Raw genomic sequence first — 25,153 nt, forward strand, 5'->3', positions numbered from 1 at the left:
GCGCGCAGTCGCCAGTCAGTAGCGCGAGCCGCCCCGCCTGGCACGCACGATGTTTGCGCTCGCGCTCGCCGCCGTCGCCCTGTGCGCGCTGTCCTCCCGCCCCGGCGCGGGCGCCAGCCTCCACTGCGCCATGCGCCGCGAGATCTCGCCCTGCACCTGCCGCCGCGAGGACAACGGCACCGGCGCCATCGTCGTCGTCTGCAAGAGCATCAGCACCTACGAGGAGATCGCCCGAGCGCTCACCGACAAGTTCAACCCGGAGACCAAGATCGTGCTCGAGGTGGCCAACTCCCAGCTGCCCGACTTCGCGGACCATACCTTCCGCGAGCTGGGCCTCTCCATCACCCGGCTAAAGCTCAACTTCGACAACCTAAGGCAAGTCTCACGCGAAATGTATGTGCGAGCTCTTTGTGTGAATGATCTTCGACACATTAAAACGTGATAATACAAAACAGTGCGTGAGTTGAGAGAAACGGCAGGTCCATGATAAGAGCGACAGCGATCGGTTATCGACGCAGTGGGCGGCTCCAGCAGGGTTCGCCATGGCCCAGCTGATCGACCAACTCGGCTACGCGGAACGCGAGCGTCGAAAGCGTGACTCTAACACAATTTTTTCCCAGTAAATTTCCCTTTGGAATGAGTTTATTATTGAGCTGTGCTTATCAGTAACTACAATTATTATTAGTGTACGCAAACACGAGGAACCCGGACTATGTAATTACGAGCGATATTGTCGAGATACGGTTGATTTTTTTAATTTCGATAGTCAGCAATTAGGGCGCCCGTGACCCATCACCTCGATCCTCGTTGACCACAATTGATCCGAAATTTTAAAGTAATCGATCGGCAAAAGTACTTTGAATTTCCCCTTAACGTAATCGCAATGAAATTTTGCTAAATAATGAATCATCAGAAAGTTATCGCTCTCGTTCGTGGATCTTTATGTTTTTGTGACAATGTTTTTATTATTTAACTTTAAGTACAATTGGAGTAATTCATTGATGATAAGTTTGAGCGAATATGTGTTTTTTGTGAAGGATTACGAGTATATTTGTTGGTGTGGGCTCCAGTTATAGCCGTTCTGGGGATAACATCTAGGAGGGGCAGTGCGATAGTTTACCGGGTTATCTTAGGTCGCTTCTAAAGCAGTAAAATTGAATGATATCGCATTGGCCGTGTTGTATTTACTACATTTACCCTTAATGGTATGCTAACAAATTACAGCGGTCGTTTGAAAAATTAGCTAATGCGACTTCAATATTCAAAAGACTTTATGTACTTTGTAAAAAGCACTATCAAAAAAGTATACTTAAATGCAATGTATGATTTTTATCAAATATACACTTTTTGTACATAAAGTCTATTTTGATACATTTTTAACCCATATTGATCATTGATGGATCTTTAGACTTATCACAGTAAAGTGTCGTAATTGTACAGCTCAATAATTACTAACGCTTACAAATTATTTGCATCATTGCGTATTGTAATTGTTTTATTTTGTGTTGGACTGAATTCGAACAGAATTTTTGCCCATTAGTCATATAAATTGGCTTGGAAGATGAGAGAGAGAAGAGATTTCTTGAATTATAAAAATATTACTATTACGTCTTGTCAGTCAAAACACAAATCTGTACCTATTTCATCGGTTGGTACTTACGGAAAATCAAAGGAATACCTAAACCTCTGGAGATAATTTTTATTTCTCAGAAACGTAAAGAAGTTCAGTAGATTATAGCCTTAGATTATAGCACTGAACATAATATTACAAAATATTTCCCGAGGGATGTTTACAGAATAATATTGTGTGTAATAAGATAAATTGTATCGAAGAACCGGCATCCGGCAGCGAAAGGACTTCCAAGAAATCAGGAATATTATAAAATAGCAAATCTGCGTTGCTTTTCAAAGTCACAACGATATAATATTTTATGTCAATATATTTTCTCCTTTGTATCTATGTCTAAGTTAGTATTCCTCTTTTGTTTCTATTATATATTTCTTATAATTATGTTCGTTAAAAATTACATTTATTGGTACCCAATTTGGTTATTTTACTTCTATTTTTAACTAGCATTGTGGTATAGTAACTAGGTTGCCATGACCACATCTCATAACATTGTCCTAAGTAAGGAAATCCTGTAAGCGAAGGAACAAATTACATATTTAATATTTTTGTAAATTCATTGGTGTGTCGGCCGTAGTCGGGGCATTAGACATTAGTCGTGAAACGTATTCAAATACATATTATTGAAAATATTAAGGTGGACTATATTACGAGAAAGAGTAAGCAAATAATTAATTGAGCAATAAATTCCTCACACGGTGACGTGTGCAAAAAAAAAATCTCATACCCTGCATATTTTCACTTCGACCTCAATTATTTCCAAATATATTTTGAAACTTTAAACAAATAAAGTATACATAATAAGCTTCATCATCATCAACCCGTATATGTTCACACTGCTGGGACATGGACCTCCTATGAGGGACCTCTCTGAGCTTGAAAATTTATATTCATATCCTTAAACTTATTATGAGCCTTTGCTTTTCTTATAACTTAAAAGGACTCTACCCATCACAACGTATATGCAACGCTCTACTATGTCCACTAGAGCATATGAAAGCCATATTTATTGGCTTTGATGGACACTTGCTGACGCCCCGTGCATACCACTACACTAGGTCGGCTAGCGCCATTACTTTCCCACACTGGAACATCCTGCTATAGGATATTATGGTAACGCTCAGTTCTGTGGAAAGTTGGAAGAAAACTATTCGAAATACACCTGTCTTTTAATAGACCAGAACCGCGTCCGAAATTGACGCCATCCCTCCGACAAGCTTTCAATTTCCTTATGAATACGTAAACTCAATAAATGTAAGTAAATGGACTGTTCTATCCTCCAAGAGGGAGAGAGAATAATTATGTTTTATCAGGCAGCGATAGATGGGGAAGAATCTACCTACTCATAATGCAAGTTGCAACCATTTGTAACGTGACATTAAAACAGGACGTGCGTTGTATCAAACTTGATCCGCATAGGAATTATATTTCTGAACACAAAACTGAACTTTGCTACGTGACGGGGCAGAATGACGGTCCTCAATCTGGACCTCTGAACAAGACATCTAAATTGTACTAAAGTAACTGAATATAGAATTTTCTATTATGTCTTTAATTTTAAATTATTCTCGCATTAATTTTAATAAGAGCCCAGAGATATTCACATTTTTATTTCGCACTATGAAGAAGGCTTTATGAGAGAGTATCAGTAACACGAACCGGAGTTCTTCGGAAAGTAGTGGAGAGGCAATTTTAATATCGAGAGATGGATTCCAATTTATTTGTTTACTGGGAATTTATCAAAGGATTAAATTTCGCTCGAAACGGTGATATTCCTCTATTAAGTTTCATCTGGAATCCATATTGAAGCGCAGCGTAATTCGATCAAAGCTTTCAAAGTAATTAAAACTGCAATCTATTCTGAGAATTTAAATGAAATATTGCTTTGGAAGCAAGGGTTTTAATAATATTTAACTACCATCTCGCCATGATAACGGTCAGAAAAAACATACCCTCTGTATAAATATCGAAAATAAGCTTTTATGTGAATTCGGAAGGTCTGAGAATGGATCGTCAATTTTTTTTAATACCCATGATTATAGTGTTCTTAAATAGGTAATTTGCTAGGTCGTCTACTATTAGTAAAAAAGCTTTACCAGATACGTATAGATATGATAACGTAATTATTTTTTATAAACTATCGAAATAAAAATATTTCCGAAATGCTTGAATTTTCTTTCCTTTTTCATTTTTCACCGTGCTTAATTTGGTTTCAATATCTTTTATTAATGTGATCGTTGTTACTGTGTTAAAATGATCTCCATCTTTTCAAATTACATACAATAGAGTCATTATTTCTAAATAACGATAGCGATGATGAATTTGTTTCCTGACGAAAATCGAGAGATAGAGAGACCTTAGAGAGACGTAATAAGCCTAACTAAATCAATTATAAAATTAAATGGAGTAATGCAAGTACAATAAATTCCAGCATTGCTTGGCTAATAAATTGGATTTGCAAAGGTATGTTCTGTGGCGTTCAAACAATGCTTTATGGCACAGCGTATGGAGGAATTTCCAATAGTGCGCTGGAGTGAGGATTACAACTGCATAGCGCGAAATAACCCGGTTAGAGCTCTGGTAAATCCAAATTGCTGCATTGTATTGCATTTGTAGTTGTTTGAATCGAGCTTCGAGGAATATTCCTTGTTGGAGTAACAAATAATTTGAATCGTTTTAAATGCGCAAGGAATAACCTAAAATGATAAAATAATTTTACTAAAATGATCTAATTAATGATGCTGTTCTGAGAAAGAAGGTGAAAGAAATTTATTTCAAAAATTTGTTGTAGCACTTCTTTATCTATCCCTTCTAATATTATAAATGAGAAAGTAACTCTTTCTATCTGCCTGTCTCTTCTCCATGCCTAAACCACTGCACCGATTGGACATAGGATAGGTTTTATCCCGTAAATCCCACGGAACAGGAACTATACGAGTTTTCTTATACGCCGAAGCCAAGGGCGGAAAGCTTGTAAAATAAAAGACAGTCGCATAAGTTACCCATAGTACATACCTAACTATTTTATATTCGTTGGTTCATATATTATAACAATTAAAACCATATATAAAAAGTAAATTTAATATAGGTGTAAGTTTTTACCTTTATCAAATAAAATACAAGCACCACCTCTGTAATTACACATCAATATCGATTCAGCAATTTACCGTGTAATTGAAATAAACATGCTTTTGCAATTGTCGCACACTAATGGGTGAATAGATAACGTTATCGAAGCAAGTGTACTGACGTAAACAATTTTATAATTTGTTTATTTATTATTAGTTCTTGAGATAATTGAAATGGTTTTATGTGAGGGAACAATAATTCCGGGTAGCTGTTGTGTTTATTTCTTTTTTTTAAGCGGGTCATAGAGATGGTTTGCTTGATGGACGATTACCGCCCACCGCAACATTAACAACCATTGCAGAAGGGCCTCTTTATAGGAAGGGAAAGAGAAATTGTCAAAATAAGAAACTTTAAATCTGAGGACGGCAAACTTATCTTACAACCAGACAATTTGTTTACCTACTTATAAACATTCGCTCTTGCATTTTTTTCCTAAGGCGGTCGCCCTATATTGCTATATTGCTCATTTTCATATATGGTAAACCAAAAATGCGTATATGAGTCGATCGAGCATCATATCATTAAATTCTCGTGAAATAGTTGGGTGAAAGCTTCGTGAAAGTCAATAAGTAGACCGTAAGGAAAAATATTATTTGGACTAACTTGTGGACGCTTCTGTGCTCATCGAGTATTTGGACTAGTGAAGACGTAATTTTTGAACTTCGTAACCCACTGTGAAATAATCGTTTCCATTTAAATGATGAGTGGAGTTTGTCATCAAGTATCGTCATATTACACTGACGACACTCCATACATTTGAAGTGATTTAATTACTCGTAACAGCTTGCGTAGCATGAGCATTGAGCATATATCTTATACATACGGGTGTGTGTTTATGAGTTTGTATGTGTGGGTGTGTGCAAGATTTAGTACAAATCAGTCACTCTTATTTATTATTAAGCATAAGTAAACCTTTTAATTAACAAATACTTAGGTACCTGTTTTTTTTGAAATACTTCAGAATGGAAAATAACACTTTATAATCCAATTTGGCTAAGAATCACTTTAAAAACACACAGTAAAAGAAATTCTCTAACTTAATATCTTTAAGTTTGTTGAAAACAACTGTTTAATATAATAATCAGCGTGAGTATCACATTTCTGGTTGCTATTGGCAACGCGACCCGAGACTTACCCTTTGCTCCTTAGAGCCGGATCAATTCGGAGTTATACCAATATAACAGCTGATTACTAATTCACACGTTTAATTACAACGTTAATTATGAGTCCTAGTTAGCCGTTTCATTGTTATACTGACCAGTTATGTAGTCACTTAGTACCAATTTATTTAGTAAGTTACTTGATGCAAATATTGGTTTAGGTTTTCTTTAAATAATTATAGAGGGGATCAAATTACGAGCATCAAATATTCATCAGAAAATAAACATCAAGTAATGTTTGTGATAATATTATTATTCCCGTGTTGATTTAAAAGAACAGGCAGAAAGCTCTAAATGACCCAAGCTCTATCAGATTCCAATAACCTTGCCAAAAAGCTGCATGGATCAGTGAATGTACCTACAAAGTAAAATTTTTATAGTTATAAATTTTTGTAGGAATTCCAACCAATACCCGCGGCCCCATCATTAAAGCGGCTCGACGGAACACAGTGGGGTTTTAGTTGGTAAGAATCCGACATAATCCCTGGGGGCTGTGGGTATCTTTGGAAGATTACCCCACTTAAAAAAAAGGGAAAATAAAAAAAATAATAATATGAAAAATATCCAAGGAACAGAGAAAATTATATGCTCAGAAATAGCAAAAACAATTCGTCCACATACATAACACTGGCAAGAAATCTTCGCTTATTTATAAAAAAAATACGTCAGCATAATATTTCCTTTTTCAAAAAAAAAGCGCCACAGTATGGACTGCTATGGGCAAAAATATTATTGGGTTCACTTCAGATCCTATTTACTTAGTATAAGCACGGATAGAAAAAATAATGCGTGATAAATTATGTTTATCTGAAGATTTGTTTTTTCTTTAGACTAAGTCTATTATAGTGGATCAGTGTTTTTTCTTTGTTATTGATGACTTTCGAAATGGCGTCTTTTAATAAGATCAAAGTGCAATTACAACAACGGAACTATTAACTAATATTATTAACGACAAACTTATATATTAGTTGTCGTTAATAATATTACCCATTTATAAACCTACCCACAAAATTTACTTAGGTATGGGCCTGTATTAAATCATAATATATTAAATATTGATGTAAACAGTTATCCAATCCAAACTTATAGGACTGTAAAGTCCTGCGCGAATAGATGATAAATAATCAAAATTCCAGTTATATCATATAGGGTAACGGCACCAGTGGTCAGCCAGGCACCAGTGATCAGCCTATTGCGTTGTTTATTGGCCATAAATATCGCTGTAATCAAAATAACCAAATCACGCGCACTTAAATAGAAGCTCTGTTTCGTTATTGGTTCATGCATCACGCGATAGGAGCAGCAGGGGGTCAGGGGAGAGAAGTAATCACGTTCGTACAGGTGCTGTCCGCCGACAAGAGCAGAAGTGTCATGTCTGCAATATTTTTTGTTTCACGTGGTGCTCTTTTGAAAGGTGAGAAATAACATATTTTAGTATGAAATGCGATTGTGTTTTATAGATAATAACTTTATAGATTACTTAGAGCATTTAATTTTATGAAATTTGATAAAAAATATTGTTTTTTTACTTAAAAATTTGAGGGGCTGACCAATGGATACCGATTTTTTATGAAAGATCCAATGGACAGCCCCTGGGGCTGATTACTGGGATTATTCCTAATTGTTAGAAAACCCAGTGGTCAGCCGCATTTCAAAATATTTTTTTCAAGCGGCTGACCAATGGGTCTCAATCTGTGGTCTCAATGATCCAGTATTCAGCCACGATGTTATTGAAATAATATTTTAAGTATAAATGTGAATGTTTGTGTTTAAATCTATAAGTAATACTTCATGTTAGTTAAGTTTTACCTGAAATAATGGTATTATGTGTATTCATATCCAAAAGTTATTATTGTTCCCTTTTTTTCTAGCTAAAAATGCCGCCAAGACAACAGTATCCTCCAGAGAAATCCTTCGAAAGAGATCCTCCTGTGGTTGATTATAATTATACAATATTGTGGATTATAGATACATCAATAATATTATAAACTAATATCGCTGATTTCTTTAAAAATAATTATTGCTGTTTTTATGATAAATAATAAGAAGTTCCTAGAAAATAAGAAGACACAAAGAGATTGTAATAGTATGTTTAAAATAATATTTGTATTATGTGCGATATACATTTTTTTGTGCTATGTGAATCGTTGCTATAAAAATGTGATTAATATAGTTGATTTTGATATAACATTGTTTATTTTGATCTCATAATTAGTTATACTTACTAAAGGCTGAACACTGGGTTCAACAAGGCTGTTTATTGGTTTTTAGAGGCTGTTCACTGGGACACTGGGCCATTTTTTGTTTAAAATTAATTATATATTTTACTAAGAGAATTATTGTTTTTGATAAACGCTGATTCGAAACTACAATAAACAATAAATCCATACATGTTGTACGTTTTTTTATTCGACGATTGTTGTAGAAATGGCAATTGTCAAAACTTCAAAAAGCTGTTATGAGGCTGACCACTGGTGCCGTTACCCTACTAGCATTCCGCCTGCGGCTTCGCCCGCGTTTTCAAAAAAAAAACCCGCATAGTTCCCGTTCCCGTGGGATTTCCGGGATAAAACCTAGCCTATGTCACTCAGAAATGATGTAGCTTTCCAACAGTGAAAGAATTTTTCAAATCTGCCAAGTAGTTTCGGAGCCTATTCAATTCATACAAACAAACAAACAAAAAATCAAACCTTTCCTCTTTATAATATTTGTATAGACATAGTACATAATATAAACATCAGTCCGGAATATAGTAGAGTAGGTTATGATAAGCAAGATGTTTTGAAATCGCCGTGTTATGTCTACATTATATGTACTTCATGTTGGGAACACATTTATTGAAACTTTAAAATTGAAATAAAATGTTTGAGAAAAATGGAAAAGAATATTTTATATTTATTATTAGTTTTCACTTCGTTCGCTTGCTTCCGTCGCTTCATTGCAATCTCCTAATGTAATACATAACATGCTTTCAAGCATTCCCAATTCATATTACCTAATACCGCTTTCCGTTTTCATTTCCCGCCAACAGCTTCTACCTATTGCGTTTCTAATCTTCTAGTATTTTATACATTTTTAATTTTTATAAACATGTAAGTACTTAGTTACTAGAATTTATTGTTATTTAAATTTATTCAAACATTTGAAAGTATTTTTATGTTTATTAATTATTTATTTTTTGTGTATTTTATTTTTTACTTAAAATTCTTATTGTAGCCAAATAAGTTATAGAGATAGAATAAGATAATAGATATAATTTTTTACTTTTAATCCACATTTCAATTCGATAATATTAATGGAAAATGTTGGCGCATCACAGGATTACAAAAGAATGAAATGAGTGACGATGAGGCCAATTAGGTTGTGTCAAAGACATCTTGATAGTTGATAGTTCACTGATCTTCATAACCACGCGTGCGAAGTCGGGGGACAACTGCAGATAATGTACCTATAGGTATTAAAGTTTAAATAGGAATGAATAGTGAATTTAATTTGATTCGAAATGGTTTTTCCTGAAAAATAAATTAAAATTAAAATAAGATGTAAAGAATGTCAAAATCAAAAATCAAAATCAAAATTGTTTATTTGGAACAATAAAACACAACATTACAAAAACTTTATGAACGATGGCACCCATAAAAGCTTAAATAAGCTACGGCACAGGTGCCAACGCCCGCCTCCATACATTAAAAGTTCCACTAACCAAAATTTTCACATTCATATCTCCAAAAACAGAAACACAAAGTAATGATAAAAGTAAGTTAGACAATTTATACATATAAAGACTGTAAATTATATTATTTTTCCATCAATCATTGAAATTGTGTCTTTCATGAGAAAAGTAAAAGATCATAGAACTAAAAAGAGAAAATTTACAAATATTTAATATACAGGGTGTCCCACTATTGGTATACTAAGCGCGAAAGGACTTGTAGTTTTGCATACACTGATCACTTAAAAAATACTTAAACAACAAAATTACGTCAAAAAATTTTTGCTAAATTTTTCCTGAAAATTCATGTTTTTTTCTCTAGCTTCGCGCAGCCGGCATATACCGGTTCTCTGATGTGAGCATTTTGTCTATGAAAACATAATCTTAAAAGATAGCTCATAGCTCACGTGCAGGTGGCAAAGTTGGGCGGGTTGCTTGTTAGGAGTATACACTGTACACATAGAGTTTTAAGAATTCATCTATTTGAAAAAAAAATGCGTCTGGAATTTTATAAGTCTTTTTTACGTACTCAGCGTATGCAAAACTATAACCTCCTTTGAGGTTAGTATACCAACAGTGAGACACCCTGTATAATAATTTATGAGCCTGATTTCAGTCAAATCGTTCTCTCTCACTATTCTTCATAGCAACATTAAAGAGTGTAATTATTTTGAGATTTTCTTTATATCATTTTATTTTTTCTATGTAAATAACTAAGGTAAATAATAAGTTCTTTCTAAAACTCCTGAAACGCGTGAGTCATGTGTTCAAAACTATATCTTGAAAGGATAGGCATTTGGATGAAAATTACTTTTTATTCTAGGTCTGTTGGTGCGTTACAACGGCCATTCAACAAGATAAATATTTTTATAATTGAAATTTTACTTAAGCATTTTAAATCTTGAATTTTCAAACGACAATATATTTTATACAATGACGACATACAGGTCGTTGATTTCTTTCTTTCCTTGTCGATACTATTGATTAATAATTTCTAAATTCTATGAAGGCTTTACTTATTCAAGTCTAATAACCTTAAACTGCACCCCGATAGCTTGTTCACGTTTGTGGAGGGCTATTTAGAATTCCCCGACTGTAGGGTTGCCAACAATTTTTTTTTGTTATGCATGATATAGTTAAAAAAGTAAATGCATTGTTAGATTAAATCGATAGGTACAATACTTATTTATTTTAGTATGCAGGTACTTACAACATGGTTCATAACGTAATTAAAGTTTTCAAAAATCTCAAAAATTCCTACGGTAATATAAATTATATTTGATAAATATTTGAAAATTGTATACATATATAGTAGTTTTAAATATTTCGTTTTAAAGTATTACGTTTACATTGTCAAATTTAAAAAAGCCCTTTAAAAAAAATAAAGAAACAGTTATCAAATACAAGCTGTATTTTTATTACAAACTAGAGGTCCGCCCCGGCTTCGCCCGTGGTACATATATTTATGTTTTCTCTACATAAGAGCCATCCTGGTACTTCAAGGAATATAATAAAAAAAGAATTATCGAAATAGGTCCACCCGTTCTCGAGTTATGCGCTTACCAACACATTTTGCGATTCATTTTTATATTATAAAAGATGTGAAATTCACACATTTTCAGTTTTGACGTAGAACACGTAAAAACGCGTAGACACGCGCGAGCGCGGCCCAACGGGTAATTGGTCCCATTTTGTAATTTAATTAACCCTATGGCCCGGGCCAACGACAATTACGAATCGACTCGACTCATATTCAACTACTTGAATATATTATTTATAGGCTGGATTTGCAATTTCAATAACCGATTGTTTAATGTTAAGTTTTCCGAGTCGTAGATCAATCTCTTGTATTGGTTCCGGCATCTAACAGTAATCAATGTTGATGTGTTGATTTTTTTCAGTGAACCTTCAGCCGCGTTGAGAGTAAAATTTCAAGGTACTTATCTTGGAATCTTGTCAAAGTTTCTTCTGATACGTGTGCTAGGCAGGCAGGCTCTTTATTTTATTGTACGCTAAGGAAGCTCTTGACCACGATCTCGCCCGATGGTAGCTTAGATGTGGCCTAAGAAGGAAGCGTGCTTCCCTAGAACCTGTTCACTCTTCTCTTGAAGACCTTCATATTGTACTCGAGGCACTTGATCTCCAAATTGTATGCATATTATTCATGGTGCTCCGATCATTAGTGGAAACTTCTAATGAGACTAGAAAGTTCCAAAAGCTTTGATAACGTGAGACATTTCCGAACTTTAAATGTTGGGTTATAGTTTATACCAAGGTTTATACTCCCATAGAACTTGTGTCATTGATACTGTGTAAGTTTTGAAGAAAGTCAAACGAAGGCTAGAGTATGTTTAAGATTACATTTCATTAGGTGAATTAATGTTAGTTAAATGTTGTTTTGTATCGTTATAAACTACGGATATTCGATAATGTGTGGGATTACGGAAAACAATTTTATTCAGTGTAATTAAACAATAAGTAGGTATCTAGTATTAGTTAATACGAATGATAATTTTTTTAATACAAAAAATATAGGTTCTGGTAATTTGTAAAAAGCTTTTGTACTAAAATACCTAACGCATCATGAAATAATAAATTAGTATTAAATTGAGAAATATAGCGTTTAAAGAATTGAGATTTGTTTGAAGAAGATACCTGCGATTTCGTCCACGTTTCATCGTAGCAAAGGTAGCTCTACATTTTGCTGGCAACCTAACTACTAATTTTCCACATAAGTATTTTGTTGAATAGTTCAGATGTGTTCAAATAAAATTAACATTTCTTGGTATATACATTTACTTTTATATAAAAATGCATTTTTATTTCACAAAGTGTCTAAGTACTCAAATTTATTTTTGAATAAATATTCCGACTCAGATAGCACAAAGCTTTGTGAATGTTTTGCCAACGGCTATGTCTGAACCGTCGTGTTATTCCATCTGGTTATCGTTATAAATACATATATTCGATACTACATAGTTTATTGTTTATTTTTACAATAACAGCATTGTTTACTATCTGCCATTTAGTAAAGACTAATTGACTGATAGATACAATATTAAAACCTTGTTCGCTACTTACTAGATAAACGTTATAAATAAAAAAATATTAAAAATCGTAATTAATTATTTAAAAAATGGTTTCATTTAGGGATGTAACGATACATGATTTTGCCGATACGATACCGATACCGATATTTGTGGTAATGTATCGGCGATACCGATACCGATACCGATATCGATGGCTTGGTAGAAAAATAAATAGTGAATTATGCATAAAAAGTTACCAACATTTAACAGAGACAACTGTTAATCGTATTCTTTTAAATAAAAATGCCAAATCAAAAAACAACAAAACCATTTATTTTAGTATTATTATTTTACAAAGTCAGTTAAACTTTAAGTAATACACATACAATCAGTACCTAATAAAAGCTTACTATTGGTAGAGTTTTTTCAGAAAACAAAGTGCGCACGCGCGGGCGGCCTCCCGCATCGTTCATTGGGCGCGGGTTTTTGAATTTTTTGATATCAAAAAAATTGGTTGTTTGTAAAGTAGGTTTACGATCGAGATGTTTACGTACGTGATAACATAATGCAGTGGCAGCGCTCGAGATGAAACGGGAGATCGGTCCGTCTCTCTCTCGTTATACCTGCGTTCGCGCTCGTGAGGTTTTGGTGTGACACAAGTTTATGAACATGTCACCCGACTAAAACGATTTTAAAAACGTTATCACGTTAAAAATTAAAAAAATTCAAAATTATTTCTTTCTTTCCTTTACATAAACAAAGGAGATGGTCCAAAAATGTATGGACCAAAAACCCAGAGTCGATTTAGACAAATTGGGTATCATTGGCTTTATTATATTGCACAATTTACCCCACCGAAAAATTAATGCTCATATCCATGGGGTATAACAGTTATAGGGTAATAAAGTATATATGGAAAAATCATGAGTAACTTGTTATTTTTACCACTTTACAAGACATGTCAATGTAAGTTTGTGTATGTGTCTGCATGGGTGTGTGTGTGTGTGTTTGTGTAGCTCATTGTACAGTCAACCGCAGAAAGATTTGATAACAAAAATAGACATTTAATGATTTAGATTTTTTGGACACTTATTAGTTCCTTTTGGTGTAACATCTTTTTACGGTTGACTTTACCTGTTTTGTCTCATATTATTTTTCAGTTATTTTTATTTATAAAAAAAAAGAAAATGGTGGGAAACATATTTATTTATTTCAATTATTTAGGCTCCGAAACTACTGGACCGATGGCGATGGAGAGAGCTATGCTTGGAGTTTCCCTCCGTGATCGAATTAGGAATGAGGAGATCCGGAGACGAACCAAAGTCACCGACATAGCTCTCAGAATCCCAAACATTAAGTGGCACTGGGCGGGGCACATTGCTCGCAGGACCGATGGCATTTGGGGCGGAAAGGTCCTCGAATGGCGGCCGCGAATCGGAGGACGTAGTGTTGGTAGGCCCCCCCCCACAAGGTGGACCGACGATCTGGTGAAGGTCGCGGGTAACCGCTGGATACGGGTGGCACAGGACCAATCGCGGTGGAAAACCTTGGGGGAGGCCTATGTCAAGCAGTTGACGTCCTTCGGCTGATGGATGGTTTAATAGTATACTGCTGTTGTAAAAACTGGTAAAAATAACAAGTTACTCATGATTTTTCCATATATACTTTGTTAGCCTATAACACTCATACCCCATGGATATGGGCATAAATTTTTCGGTGGGTTAAATTGTGTAATATAATAAAGCCATTGATACCCAATTTGACTAAATCGACTCTAGGTTTTTTTTGGACCATCTCCTTTGTGATTGGAACACTCCTAGTAAGCAAATAAAATGCTTGTGTCAGGAGGTTCCGCTCTTCCTTAACACTATTACAGAAACAGAAATAAAACAATATGAATGAATACAATGCAAAAACATAAAAGAAAAGAAAGAATTTAATAAAAAAATATCGGTATCGGTTGATTTATTATCGGCGATACCGATATATCGGCTTGCCGATATATCGGCCGATATATCGGTATCGGTATCGGTATCGTTACATCCCTAGTTTCATTTGTAATGTCTGATTGCGGTGAATTATCGAATAACTGATAAGTGATAGTGTATTTCCTTAGTTAAGTATACAATAGTTTTCGGAAACGGTTTCTAAATCAAATGTATACATATATGGGAGTTGAATATTTTCGTTTTCAATAAAAATCCAGAGTATAATACGTTCTGTTTGTTAGTATACTTTTACTATGTACTTATACTTTCGATTTTGGTTAACCTACTTACATATTATGTCGCAAAGGGCACGACAATATTATTTAAAATTCAAATTTATCATTATTATTTCATGAAATTTTCCGCCGTCTATCTAGTTACTTCTGTTTCCGTAAATAAGAAAAAATCCTTAGTTAATATTACAAAAATACCACATAAGTTTTATCAAAAAGCGCAACAGAATCGACCTGACACAACAACCATGTCCACTTAAAGTTTTAAAACTATTTTTCGTTAATGTCTAAATAGAACAAAAATTACTAACCAAACCAAGTATGTACCTAATAGTTGCATAATACATCATATTTACACTTCGAATGCACACATTTCCCCGTGCAGGGTAGTCGAGACGACCCTACGACCGTTTGGCGCCGGCCCTCTAGATAACCCAGGAACGTTGACCTCTCACGTTTGTGTACTAAACTACATGCACTTACATCGATCGTGTACTTTCTATAGATAACTATAGACAAAAAAAAAACAAACTGTCAAAAGATTAAAAAAATAACGATTGTTTTCATCTGTGTGCAAACTTTTTTACGTCCCATGAGTACAGCTTTTGACTAATCGGAACAGTTGCATTTTTGTAGTTTAGATGTGGTTTTTCGGGCACGAGGACATATTGTAATCTAACAATATATTTTAAAAAATCTTACTTTTTCTTATTTTATCCCAGAGCTGGCTGCAAGACAAGAACATAATTATATAAAAATGTATAAAATTATTAAATACGTTAAGAACATCGCTCGATCATTCAAGGCCAATACCTCCTCTGTCTTATATTGATCTCCTGTCATATAAATAATATAATTGGAATTCAGGTTAAGGTCAAAGGGTTATGAAGACTTAAATATGTCATAATTATTTTAATTATTTTATTTTTCCTTATTTCTATCATACTACTTATGTAATTTTCACTTATATTTGGTTAATACCTATGTATCTAAAGTAATTTTCTTAAAAAGTGTAAGTGCCTAATTTAAACACTTAAAAGAATGAAGAATATCTTAGTAATTTGTAACTACAAATGTTTCTTGTATTTCTTTATCAATTGTAAAGACAATATTTCAATTACATTTTATAGTTATCACTTATGAATTGATAATGATGAATATATAACCATATAGTCAACCTAATTCTGTGTTTGGATCTATTACAACAATATAAGCTTCTTCGAGTGTAGATAGTCTATCTCTATTCTTAGTTCTGTAACGTATACTTGGTTGTTTCAACCTTTTTACCTGTTATATAATATTTATAAGAACCTGTACTTATCTAATTAAATTATTTTACTAAAAAATATGGGTAAAAAATTACTTACTGGCACTTTTTATACTTTTTTTACCTAAAAAGTTTATCATATCTGGCAGAGATGGCTTACAACCATAAGGCCGCCATTTGAACATTTTGAATGATTTTGTGTTACTTTTATTTTATTAGATCTTGTACAATAAAGAGTAAATAAATAAATAAATAAAATCATCAGCGAAGCCCATATATAATATAAGAAATGAAATATTAGTTATTATATCTCTACTTTGACGGCAAATTTCGATAACGATTTTTTTATAAATGAAAAAATAGATAGTAAAATACGTTAATGAAACATAAACAATATATAATACAATAATAAAACATAACAACGAAACGACATACGTACCTACTATATTTGATTTGCTTTAAACAAAGATAAACTACATTTACGTTTTCATTAAAAGTGAATAATCTTTCTCACTAAGTAAATTATCATATAAAATAATATGTCAATTCTAAATAATATTATTATTGTTCTAAAAACGTCAATTATTATTATATAAATATCTAACAAATCTCTACACAAAGTACTGAAAAAAATACAACCCTACTTACTACTTACCTACTTCGCGGAAACTGAGCTTTTACTAAACCTACACAACCTAACAAGTACCCTCCTATTATAACAATACTGTCTGGAAGCTAGCGTACATGATACAAGTTGCATTTTAATTTCTACGCGATACGATAATGAATAGAGCCATACAATAAATGAATTTCAACAATGTACTCATCACAATGATAACTCATTACACATACCTATCTCGTTGTTTACGCTGGCTCGGTCGTCTCATTCTAATTCACTTATATTTCGTTCAACAATTACGTTTATCTGAAGCTAAATAAAACTCGACGGACATTAAATTATTTAATTTATACCTTATCTATAGTGTAGTCTAAAAATACTTTTCCTCTTGTTTTTTGTTTGGTGAAATGATTGAAAATATTTTATACTAGGAATACTAGACACATTTGTATAATATATTAAACTAGCGGTCCGCCCCGGCTTCGCCCGTGGTACATATAAAAAATAGATGTTGGCCGATTCTCAGACTTACCCGATATGCACAGAAAATTTCATGAGAATCGGTCCACCCGTTTCGGAGGAGTATGCAGACTAACATTGTGACACGAGAATTTTATATATAAGATTATGTAAATACACGTGTGTATCCACAGTGTGTATCGATATTGAAGTATACGAGTATTCGATTTACACTATATTACACGGTGAAGAAAAATTAGAGCAATACATATTGATATTTTGAAATGCTAAATTTTACACACATAAGCCACTCTATTATTTGTTGCGCCCAGAAACTAAATAAATAAATAGTACTTATATTCTTCGGCCACTCATTAATGAATGGATAATAATTAAAAACCATTTCATTTTCGTTTTAATTCACAATTAAAACCTTTTATTTGAGCAACGCTTATAAAAAGCTTATTATTGAACAAATCGATCATCCAATTTTATTTATTATTGATGTTCAAATTGCATGAGGGGTTTCACAATAGGTACCTATTACGGATCCATAATTTTCTTCATATAACCAACAATAAAGCTAACTTTTTAATTTTTATCGAACGTATGTGTTCACTGTTCATTGGTTTTTCGTAGCAACTTAATCTCTAATTTTCTTGGCAAAACCAATTATGTGCTAGTCATTAGATTAGCAGCGCAAGGGCGACTGCCATACCCATACCTGACTCATATACAATTCAATTTACCTATTTATGGCAGGGCAAAGAAATTCACGCTTTAACTTTCCAAATACAACTTACATAAAAACTATAATGCATTATGTCTTACCTTTTAAATACTTAAAGTCAGCAATGGTGCTTCCATTTAACATGATTCGTAATACATATTTCAATCACCGATTTCAATCAATATTTTTTGTGAAAAAGATGCATTTTACTCATGTAAAGACAGAATTTCACTATGAAGTATTCATTACTTCACCAGACATTATCATCATTCATCACTAAATATATCAACTAAATTATTGCCGATTCAATAATCTATAAAATAATAATAATACAGTTATTAAAAATCAAAAAATCACGCTTCAATACTATAAACTCATGAAATTATTGTATTATCACCCATCCCATCCCATGTACAAAGTTTTAATTCAGTCTCTCAATAATATAAGCATGTAAATAAATATATTCTTTAAATTTCAGTGAATTAAAAGAGAGTGTGTTCACCAAACTGGACCTGGTGGAATTCTTCAGCCTGGCCGACAATGCGCTGACGGAAATGCCGCGTCACGTGTTCAGGCATCTACCGCATGTGCTGACCCTGGACCTCTGCAGGAATAAGATCACTAAGCTTACAGAGGAAGACTTTAAGGTACAAACATGTATTGTAAAAGAAAAGTTAAAAAAAACACGCTTTAAGAAGATAAACTCATTTCGTTTTTTCTCCTATCCTTGTACAAAGTATGAACTATGAACTAATTCTGTGCGTATATTGTAATTTGTATTACTATCTTTTTATTTCGTGTTTATGGTTAATTCACGAGTTTTTTTTATATAAATACACAACAATTTGGTTAACGTATTCGCGGTAAAAAAACAAGGGCTAAAACTTTGTAGCCTACCCTTTAGGGTTTGATTTTTTAAAGAATAGTAAAGTAATGTCTTTTCCCTGTTAGCCTTCAACTATTTTGCAAATTGTATCCATATATAGTTTGAGGGTGGTAGTAAAAGCTTAGTAGGTAGTATTCAAATTAGTATTTAACTTTTAATTTGCCTAGTTTTTATACTTAGTGACCAGAAAATTAATTGCACGCCTCATAAGCGAAGCGTTGAGGTGGGTACTACTGTCACTTCGCGCAAAACATCTGATTTTTCAAACTTAAAATGTCTTTATGTATCATACATTGCACTTGTAAGATAATACATACACACACATATTAAGAAAAAACACTATTTTTAACGTTCATGATATTTTTGATGTCATTTTTGTTATTTAAACTAGTTAAAAAACAGTTTAAAAAAGTTCTGTCTTGGACGTCCGTGTGTCTGTATGTGCGGATCCTTTTTCTTGTTAACACGATAGCGACCGAAATACTTTACTAATCGAGTCTTTTTTTTTCTCTTACGCTTGAGTATGCTCAGGAATAGAACCCTTTCATTTTTCAGGGTCTGATTCGATGTGGTTTAATTGTTATTAAATAAACAAAAATAATAATTAATAAATATTTATTAAAAAAAAAATATGAGGCGTGCACTTTTGGATTTTCCAAATTTTTTAAACGTATTTCTACAAGCAGCAAGAAATGTCTTCAATATAAACGCTAATGTATTGAATCCTAATGGAGCTTACATATAATTTATAATCAATTATGCAATGTTAATCTATTTCTGCTCTAACAATGTTAGTAAATAAACAAGAAAGAGGTTTATGTTAAAATCTTAGTTCAAAATGAGGAGTGGAATTTAAAAATGCTAAAGTTTTTTTAATAATAACTTCAATAGAGCATTGATAGGGAATGTAGTTCTTCATTATAATGAATTAATGAAGAAAATATAGGTAGGATATCAAATGATCAAGTTCAAGAAAATCGTTAGATGCTTTGAAAAACGTGATAAGGAACTAAATATTTTCATTTTCCAGGACATTCAAGGCTTAGAGCATCTATTGGTAGCTGACAATCAGATATCCAAGATCGAAAGACACGCAGTACCCAAAGGTCTGATCCACGTGCATTTGGGCATCAACAAACTGAGCAGTCTCAACGGAGCCCTAAGGGATCTCAATGATTTGGAGTGGATCTTTATCAACGCCAACCATCTCAAGTCGATTGACAATGAACTGCCTGTGGTAGGAGTACTTTCCTAGCTACAAATAGCCTTATGTCCTTACCTTTTAGTTATCGAGTGAAAGACGGTTCCATGGTTGCATCGCTTTTGAAAACCTCAGTTATCCCATTTTATATAAGTTTAATAATGCAATGTTTTATCAAAGTCGGTTCAGTATTTAAATGTATTACAAATTGACAAACAACATAAATATGCATCATATAAGGATCTTTCTAGTAATCGAGTTATGTATTTATTTATGTATTTCATAATATTTTTCTATAAATAATTTTTCTGTCGGATTATTTCCAGAAAGCCAAAAAGCTAGTACTTATCCATGCCGCGCACAATGAATTGCAGAGTTTACCAAAAGACTTACAACAGATGCCTTCACTACAGTCTCTTTATTTCTACGACAATCACATAAAATCACTGGACGGCGCTTTGCAAAAGTCGAGACGGTTGATGACTATTAGTTTATCTTTCAACAAAATTGAGATGGTAAGTAGGTATAATTCATGTCAATTAAATGACTGGTCGTTTTTTAATAAATTAAAAAAAAGGATGTTTTTTGTATAACCCAAATAACATAGTACATACTTAACTACATAAAATATATTACTTAAACTGAAAACATAAAAGCTCTAGCTGTTAATATATTTCGCTTATACAATACTTCTCTTGATAAATAAACTTAAATTTTAAACTCAAGCGCTTATAAAATAAAAACACCACACTATTAAAACTTATCCTCTTGTATAATTCTTGTATTAATGAATACCTCCTTAGTCCTTACACCGTATCTCGGTGTTTACTATACGCTTTATAACTCATCAAACTTTTTGATAGAAAGCTCTAAACTTTAACCGTGATAGTTACTTGTTTGCATAATTGAGCTACGCTAGACTGTTTACGCCGGAGTTGTTTATAGTATCATCACGAACTTTCGAGTATTTCTCATAGTTATTCACTTACCTTCTGTTTAATTATCTAACCGTTGTAGTAAATTAAAATGTTACAATATAGATTTTGTACCTGTTTTATAATTTATTTATTTATTTTTACTTCTGTCAGTTTCTTAGTTAAGTTCATTATTTTTAAGGATTACAAATAAAAAAGCCTTCCTACCTCTTAAGTCCCGAGTTCATGGTAAACTTTTGTCTAGCAACAAAGTTGATTCAAATAGTTGTAGAATCGCTGTTAACATAATTAATAATTATTATTGCTGGCATCATTTTAAGTTGCGGAGTTAACGTTATGTTGAAAAGTGCCCCGAGGAGCGGCAACATTTAAATTAAAAAAAAAGCTTCCTGCAGCAACATTGTTAATCAATAATTGTCGCTCGACAAATGCTCACCACGAACACAAAACTTCGAACAATATAAAGCCACAATCCCATTGTTCACAGCTAGCCGAAGATGACTTCGCTGAAGCGGAAATACTAGCAGATCTAGATATAGCATACAACCAGTTAAGATCACTAAACGGCTCGTTAAGGAGTCTCAAATCCCTTCGGTATCTGAACCTGACACATAACGCGTTCACAGAGTTCTCCTTGCAAGAGATAAAGGGCCTTAAACGGTTGTCCGTTATCGATCTGTCCCATAATAAAATTAGTTTCATCACTGGAAATATGGAGGTAACCCTTATAATCACTTCGATGAAATAAATCAATTTTATATAGTGGTTGTTTAATTAATCTTCGAGAACATGTAGCGTTATTTATGAATGTAATGATACTAAAATTCATTACAAGTATTGTTTGTAAATATGTTAGTAATAAGTTCAATTACTTTAATCAAACATGTTACTTTATCGTTCAATTTTTACTTAATTACAAGTTTCGTTTATTATATAATATATGTTTGGTATATTATATATACTCGGAAGAAGAAAAAAGCACGCACGATAAACATTATAAATAAAAAAAAAATTTGTAATTTAAAAAGATATTGTTCCAGAATCTCGTAGACGTAGAAACAAGGGTATTAGAACTGCGTCTCGATCACAACAACCTCCACAACCTTGGAGGCGCGCTCATGGGCCTGCACGGCTTGCTGCGACTGAACTTGAGCAATAACCAAATACAACAGATCTCGCCTGACGATCTCATCGGCTTGGAGGAACTCAGACTACTCGACGTGTCCTACAATCACATAACCACGCTCGAAGAAACATCGAAGGTTTGTTGCTGTTATGCTAGCGAGCGGCTGCGAATTGCACCAACTAAAATTGCGAGCCAACTAATTCTATTGTTTAACGAACGTGCCTTTTTCAGACTTTCTTGCCGTATCTGGAGGAGCTGATCGCTCACCACAACAACATCACCGCGCTCGACAAGGACTTCCACGGCCTCCCGTCTCTCTGCACGGCTGATCTTTCGTATAATAAAATTCAAACTGTGAATTATGAAGTCGTGTCCAAATCGCGATGTACCATCAACGGAGTGCCCAGTATTTTGAAGATTTATCTTCAAGGTTGGTTCGGTTTCAATTACTTGATGGATAATGTCCAAATTATTAATTATCGTATTACGTACCTATAGGCTATGCGATCTTGTTTCAAATTGAGCGAAGCGATTTTTTATATTTTTATAAACTTTGTGTGAACGTTTAGCAAATTTTTCTTTTAACATATTTGCGCATATTGGAGATGAACTATCTATTTACTTAATGCAATGCTTTATGATTTTATACATATACATGTGTGTTATTGCTCTGCGAAATAAATACATACATGTCATACCATTACTCACATTTTTTATCAGTGACACTTTAATACAAAATTTTCTAATTTCTTCTTCTTTTCGTCGTGTATATCGTAATTAAAATACGCACCTCGTTTTCATACATCGATAAGACGGTACTCGTTTGTTGCAGACAATCCAGTGCTGTGCGACGATCGGCTGTACGAGCTGGAGACGGTGCTGCTGGGGCTGAACGCACGGCTGAGCGGCGATGCGACGTGCGCGGCGCCGCAGACGAGCGCGCCGGTGCTCATGCGCGCGCTCAACGACATCGTGCCGGACGCGCCCGTGGTGCTCGTCGCCCGCGTGGCCGGCGCGCGGCTGCTGGACGGCCTGCCGCAGCACGCGTACCAGCGGGTCGGCGCGCTCGGGCCCGGCGTGCCGCCCGCCGGCTCCAACGTGGTCGTCAAGTGGCCCGACGAGCGGCCCCACCCGCTCGCCGACCACCTCCGCCTGCGCGATCTCAAAGCCTCCCCGCAGTGAGCCGGCGCCCGACGCCCACGAACTTAGTGCCTCGCTGGCGACCGCCGCTTCCAAGCACGGAGGATCGGATGATATCATTGCAATGTACATAGCGACCATCGTTACTACTATACCAAAGCGATATTTCAAATTTATAGGCACTCGATAGCGACGTGCCGTGTACCTACATAACATAAGTATAGCGTAGAATTCGAATATAGATGTTTGATGTTGCCGAATGTCAGTGTGTGAATGTGAAAGTATTTCTCTTGTAATTCCAAATTTACGGTTTTAGTAAACCGAGTAATGTGTAATGATTATTCGCGATATTGTTTATATTATATCTGGTAGATTATTAAATGCCCTATTCGACTTTATTTTTAAGTGATTGTGGTGTACCTAAAATAATTTATGTATCGTAATAATTGTTAATTTTACTATGTAGTTCATAGAATAATTTATATGGCAATTAACAATACTCAAAGCTATTGACGTAATAATATAAAAATATTGTCCTACTATAATTCAAAATACTAACAGATAAAAATGTATACGCCCAATATTTTCTGAACTAATTTTATTCGTAGTTCCTTACAATATAATTATTAAGTATAATAATATATTAATTGATTTTTTTAGTATCCTACGACCCGGTTGAATGTACCGGGAGATTTAGCTTTACGTAATAGCTGTACGAAAGATAACGATTGTATTTGTTGTTTCCAATAAATGATACCAATAGTATTATCTGTTATTTATCCTTCGAATAAAATTATATCGTATGATTCACTAGGGCTAAGAGCGCTGATTAAAATATATTTCCAGTAAAAAAATATTAAAGGTGTCTAGTCTGTGTCTCAAAAAGCAAAGTGCAGTGTGGTTATACAGGGTGTCCCACTATTGGTATACTAAGCGCGAAGGGACTTGTACTTTTGCATACACTGATCACGTAAAAAATACTTAAACAACAAAATTACGCCAAAAATATTTGCTTAATTTTTCCTTAAAATCCATGTTTTCGTCTCTAGCTTCGCGCAGCCGGCATATACCGCTTCGTTAATGTGAGCATTTTGTCTATGAAAACATAATCTTAAACGATAGCTCACGTGCGGGTGGCAAAGTTGAGCGGGTTGCTTGTTAGGGGTGTACACATAGAGTTTTAAGAATTCATCTATTTTTCAAAAAAATTCGTCTGGAATTTTATAAGTATTTTTTACGTACTCAGCGTATGCAAAACTATAACCTTCTTGGGGCTTAGTATAACTTTGCTGGGACACAAATTATACGCGAGTATTTGCGTAAGTACTGCTATTGTATAGATTGGAAGAACTTTGCTTTGAACAGTTATTTCCAATCTTTACGTGATTCGTTCCACACCGTTGCGTGCTGGCCTTGTATAGTTTGGAAAGACGCAAGCATCTTCGGTACAAAGTATTGGTACACGATCAGTACGCAAAATTCGTGTACTTATAAATTGTAATCACAGACTTAAAAACAGCATTACAAAATATACACGAGCAATTTCCTATGGTTGCGTTCTGGCTATGTATAGAACGGAACTACGATAAATAGAGATTGTCTTTCCGTCTTCTGTATAACGACATATTATATTATGACGACATAAATATAAAATAAATCTTGGCGACTATTCGTTATATTCTATATTGAAAAATCGTGCATTGATCATAATAATTGAAAATAATAATATCAGAGCTTTTTAGTTTTTGTGCTTAATTTTTTGTTAACACCTAGGAGATAGCACCGTGATTCAGACTCGGAAAGTTTACGCATATCCGGTGTAAGAGTAATTAGTTATTTTATTAATCATGGAGCTTGCACAGAATACTAAATAGTACTTAGCAAACAGCAAACGCTAATTGAAAGATAGGTG

The 25,153-nt window shown here is 34.0% G+C and overlaps 1 protein-coding gene and 1 long non-coding RNA gene across 2 annotated transcripts; both read left to right on the forward strand.

Annotated features, from left to right (window-relative positions):
- On the forward strand, positions 1-24,006 carry ltl (leucine-rich repeat-containing larval translucida). Its single transcript, XM_090120342.1, has 8 exons — positions 1-375; positions 18,432-18,600; positions 19,870-20,076; positions 20,367-20,555; positions 21,463-21,693; positions 22,016-22,237; positions 22,333-22,531; positions 22,934-24,006. The coding sequence occupies exons 1-8, from the start codon at positions 50-52 to the stop codon at positions 23,281-23,283; spliced, it is 1,893 nt and encodes a 630-aa protein (XP_089976468.1). The 5' UTR covers positions 1-49; the 3' UTR covers positions 23,284-24,006.
- Positions 7,063-8,305, forward strand: LOC149910902 (uncharacterized). The gene is made up of 2 exons (XR_016456870.1): positions 7,063-7,330; positions 7,788-8,305. It is a non-coding gene; the product is annotated as an uncharacterized LOC149910902 (long non-coding RNA).
- Positions 24,007-25,153: the final 1,147 nt, after the last annotated feature.

Source organism: Colias eurytheme, chromosome 1 (assembly GCF_061535395.1).
Source record: "Colias eurytheme isolate Ceu_HAF_F1 chromosome 1, ilColEury1 Martin Lab GWU primary, whole genome shotgun sequence".
Classification (NCBI taxonomy): Eukaryota; Metazoa; Arthropoda; class Insecta; order Lepidoptera; family Pieridae; genus Colias; species Colias eurytheme.

What these genes read in the sequence shown, in the direction of transcription:
- ltl (XM_090120342.1), top strand. Translation starts at nt 50, where the DNA reads ATGTTTGCGCTCGCGCTCGCCGCCGTCGCCCTGTGCGCGCTGTCCTCC. An exon ending in CTTTCAACAAAATTGAGATG is followed by an intron (nt 20,556 to 21,462) that starts GTAAGTAGGTAT and finishes CATTGTTCACAG; the next exon opens with CTAGCCGAAGATGACTTCGC. An exon ending in TCATCACTGGAAATATGGAG is followed by an intron (nt 21,694 to 22,015) that starts GTAACCCTTATA and finishes ATATTGTTCCAG; the next exon opens with AATCTCGTAGACGTAGAAAC.